Here is a 3356-nt window from a genome sequence, read left to right as displayed (position 1 = left end):
TTAAAGAAGTTGATCAATTTAAATCAAATAGATCAAACTAAGTGAAGAAAATAGATTTAATTGTCAAAGAAATGTGCAAAATGTTGTTTGTCATGCATATAAAATTATCATGACTAAATTTTTTTTAAAAATATTATAAGAAAAAAGTTTAAAACCATAGAAAAAATTATAATTACCAATAAAAAAATAAATCTAAGTTTAATACAATATATTAACATACACTATTGATACACCTTTCAAAAAATCTAAAACTAATAGCCATAATAAAACCAAAACATAAGTCTCATATAAAGAACTAATAAATAGTAATTTGACATACACTATTGATTTACCTTTCAAAAAATCTAAAACTAATAGCCATAATGAAACCAAAACGTAAGTCTCGCACTAATAAATAGAAATTTTGATTTAAGTTTATAAATTTACTTAAAAAAAAGGTCCACTTGACAATCCACATAACTCCTACAAGTAAAGCAAGCATGTAGTGATTCCTCTGATCTGATAAGATGTGTATGTGGAAAATAATATCCATCCTCCATACATAAAGATTGAAGGAGAGCATAAATGCTCATCAAACCTCCATCCATGGTCGCCAATGCCCGCAAAAAGAAAGTCACGAAATTAACATCGCCCAACCTCTCGCCGAGAATTCATAAATGCGGTCTCTGGGGTCAGTTGAGACGAACTGAATGATATTAAAGAGGACAGGTGACACTCAGTAATGTCCGAACAAGCACCTTCAACGACACCTGCACCGCCCCATTCCTCAAATATTAATCCATTCTCTCAAGGGTTACCAACGCCATTAGCAAAATGGGGGAGATTCAGCAAAGAGCCGTGATTTGCATTGTTTTGTGCATGGGAGTGTTGTGTGCCGGGGACTTGCAGGCGGACCAGAAGGAGTGCCGCGATCAGCTCAAGAGCCTGACGATCTGCTTTCCCTTCGTCCAAGGCACCGTCAAAACCCCCTCCGCCAACTGCTGCAAAAATCTCAAGGACATCAGGGATACAGAACCGAAATGCCTCTGTATTTTGATTAAGGACAGCACTACGCCTGCACTCGGCGTCTCCATTAATACTTCTCTTGCCCTGCAAATGCCTACCGCCTGTAATGTCAGCGCTCCCATCTCCGATTGCCCTGGTTAGCTTCCTTTCCGATCTTTAACGTGAGCTATTTTGTGCCTTTTCTGTATCCTTATTTATATTCTCAAGTTTATTTTGTGCCTTTTCTGTCTCCATATTTAAGTTGTCAGGGCAAATTTGCGCCTTTTCTGTCTCCTCCTTTAAATTGTCAGGGGAAATCTGTGCCTTTTCTGTCTCTCTATTTAAATTTTCAGGTTAATTTTGTGTATTTTCTGCGTTCTTATTGAAATTTTCAGGTTGATTTTGAGCAGTTTCTGCCTTCTTATTGAAATTTTCAGGTTTATTTTGTGCCTTTCACCTTTTATTTAGAATTTTTTTTTGTTTTGTGCATTTTTCTTCTCACCATTTAAATTTCGCTTTGTTTTGTGTTTTTTCCTTATTATTATTATCTAATTCTCGCTTCCTTGTTATAGCGCTGCTCAACTTGTCGCCTTCGTCACCGGATGCAAAGGTTTTTCAAACCGCCAATTCTTCTTCGACTGCTTCGCCGTCGTCGTCTGGTAAGATATCACGCCGTTCTTTTGTTTTCTGCGTTGTGTTTTTAAGATGTCTATGGATTTATTGCGTTACTGGTTTGTACAGGATCAAAGTCGTCGCCATCGTCCGCGTCGACCAGCGATGGGAGCAAGAATGTGAAGCTCCGACCGGAATTTGCCGTTATTAGGACCATCCTTTGCTCTCTAGTTATTTTGGCTTGCATCACTGTAGTAGATTCATAGCCTGTTTTTTTGTGCAAGGTTAGGGTAATGAATGGTGAGAGGTGCAGCTAGGTCTCACTTAGTTTTTTAAGTTTCTGAGGTTTCCAGGATTTGCTAATAGACAATTTATGGCCGCTGTGGAAGGATTCCTTCCAACTTTTTAATGGACATACCGAGCTTCTTGTCAGTTGACAACGATAGTGATATTTAACTCATTTAAATTATTAATGTTTGTATGCTTTGATTAAGTTTCCTTTTTAGTACAGTGATTTTTGGTACAGTGGAGTTTCTTCAACTTTTAATGATTTGTGGATGTTGCCATTTGAACTAGCTTGCATCATCGTCTCTTGTTTCTCCCTTCATTGAAATTTAGAACGGAAGAAAATATTGAAAAAACTGCTTTCAGCCAGTGGTAATTAACGGAAACAAAAAAGCACCTAATTTACGGACACTACTGATCAGGACATCAATTTCTGACTATTGCTAATGAGATCTATCAGTTTTTTTCCTATCTTCTTATACATAGCATTTATTTGCCGCTGACTTCTGCCTGCAAATTGACGTTTCTCTCAAATACAACTATCAATACATCCGCGTTGGAAGTTTTACCAGCCGCGATTTGATCGTAATAAATATTCATAAATGAGAAAGATTTCAGATTTGGTGTAGTATTTAATCCTTTCATATAAGCGAATTGCTATATCTTTTCACACAATTTGGTTACCAAATCGGTGCAGGATTTGGTGCAAGTTTGTCCTGCATTTTAGATAACTATTTGGCCCAATGCAAGTGCTTAGTAAAACCATTTCTACCAGCGCTCTCTCGATTAACACGAGAGAAATTCAAATGAAGTGCAGGAAGTTGAGGTGGAGGGCGCGCAGCAAGGCAGAAGAATGTGTCCATTGAAATAGCTTCAACTTGTGACCAGCAGCCACAAGTTTCAGATGTGTAACGTGTGTTGCACCAATGGCAGATCTCAATGAGACAGTTTGAGACAATGGACAATTCGTTTGTCTGAATCACCCAATCATGGAAAGACGTGTTTATAAATGAATGTCACAATGCTCTGCCCCAAGCTATAGCCGAATGCTTCCCGTTAATTTTCACGGTATTTGGATGTCCGCAAGGGAACGCGTGGGCTGTGTTAACACGTGTGTAACCCCCAACGGGCAACGTCTATACATTAGGGGTTAGTGAATAGTGACAAAAAGTGTGGATTCTTATATATGATGGTTTTACATATATTATTTTTGATATAATATGGACGGATTATTTTTGTTATAGGGTACAGGAATAGGATCAAAAAGTGGATTCTTATATATGACAGTTTTACATATATTATTTTGGATATAATATGGATGGATTATTTTTGTTATAATATGAAAGCAAATTTAAAAGAGGAAAATAGAATAAAAAACAAAATAAACATAGTTAAATAATAAATAGTGGGTCACATAAATACTTTGTTCTTTGATTCATTTGTCATTCTTATCTATACCACTAGTTTGTTGTAGA

The 3356-nt window shown here is 36.8% G+C and overlaps 1 protein-coding gene across 1 annotated transcript; it reads left to right on the top strand.

Moving 5' to 3' along the window:
• The first annotated feature begins 445 nt into the window (after positions 1-445).
• LOC149534863 (non-specific lipid transfer protein GPI-anchored 14-like) lies at positions 446-2089 on the top strand. The gene is made up of 3 exons (XM_089803548.1): positions 446-1141; positions 1557-1643; positions 1726-2089. Exons 1-3 carry the CDS (start codon positions 814-816, stop codon positions 1860-1862), a joined length of 552 nt encoding a protein of 183 aa, XP_089659674.1. The 5' UTR covers positions 446-813; the 3' UTR covers positions 1863-2089.
• Positions 2090-3356: the final 1267 nt, after the last annotated feature.

Source organism: Cupressus sempervirens, chromosome 10, assembly GCF_028749045.1.
Source record: "Cupressus sempervirens isolate cs-2001-9-10 chromosome 10, ASM2874904v1, whole genome shotgun sequence".
Classification (NCBI taxonomy): domain Eukaryota; kingdom Viridiplantae; phylum Streptophyta; class Pinopsida; order Cupressales; family Cupressaceae; genus Cupressus; species Cupressus sempervirens.
This window is presented reverse-complemented; position numbering and strand designations above follow the sequence as displayed.

Bases quoted from the DNA above. Each gene is read 5' to 3' on its own strand.
- LOC149534863 (XM_089803548.1), top strand. From the start codon at position 814: ATGGGGGAGATTCAGCAAAGAGCCGTGATTTGCATTGTTTTGTGCATG. The intron at 1,142-1,556 runs GTTAGCTTCCTT...TCCTTGTTATAG, and splicing joins TCCCATCTCCGATTGCCCTG to CGCTGCTCAACTTGTCGCCT. The intron at 1,644-1,725 runs GTAAGATATCAC...TGGTTTGTACAG, and splicing joins TGCTTCGCCGTCGTCGTCTG to GATCAAAGTCGTCGCCATCG.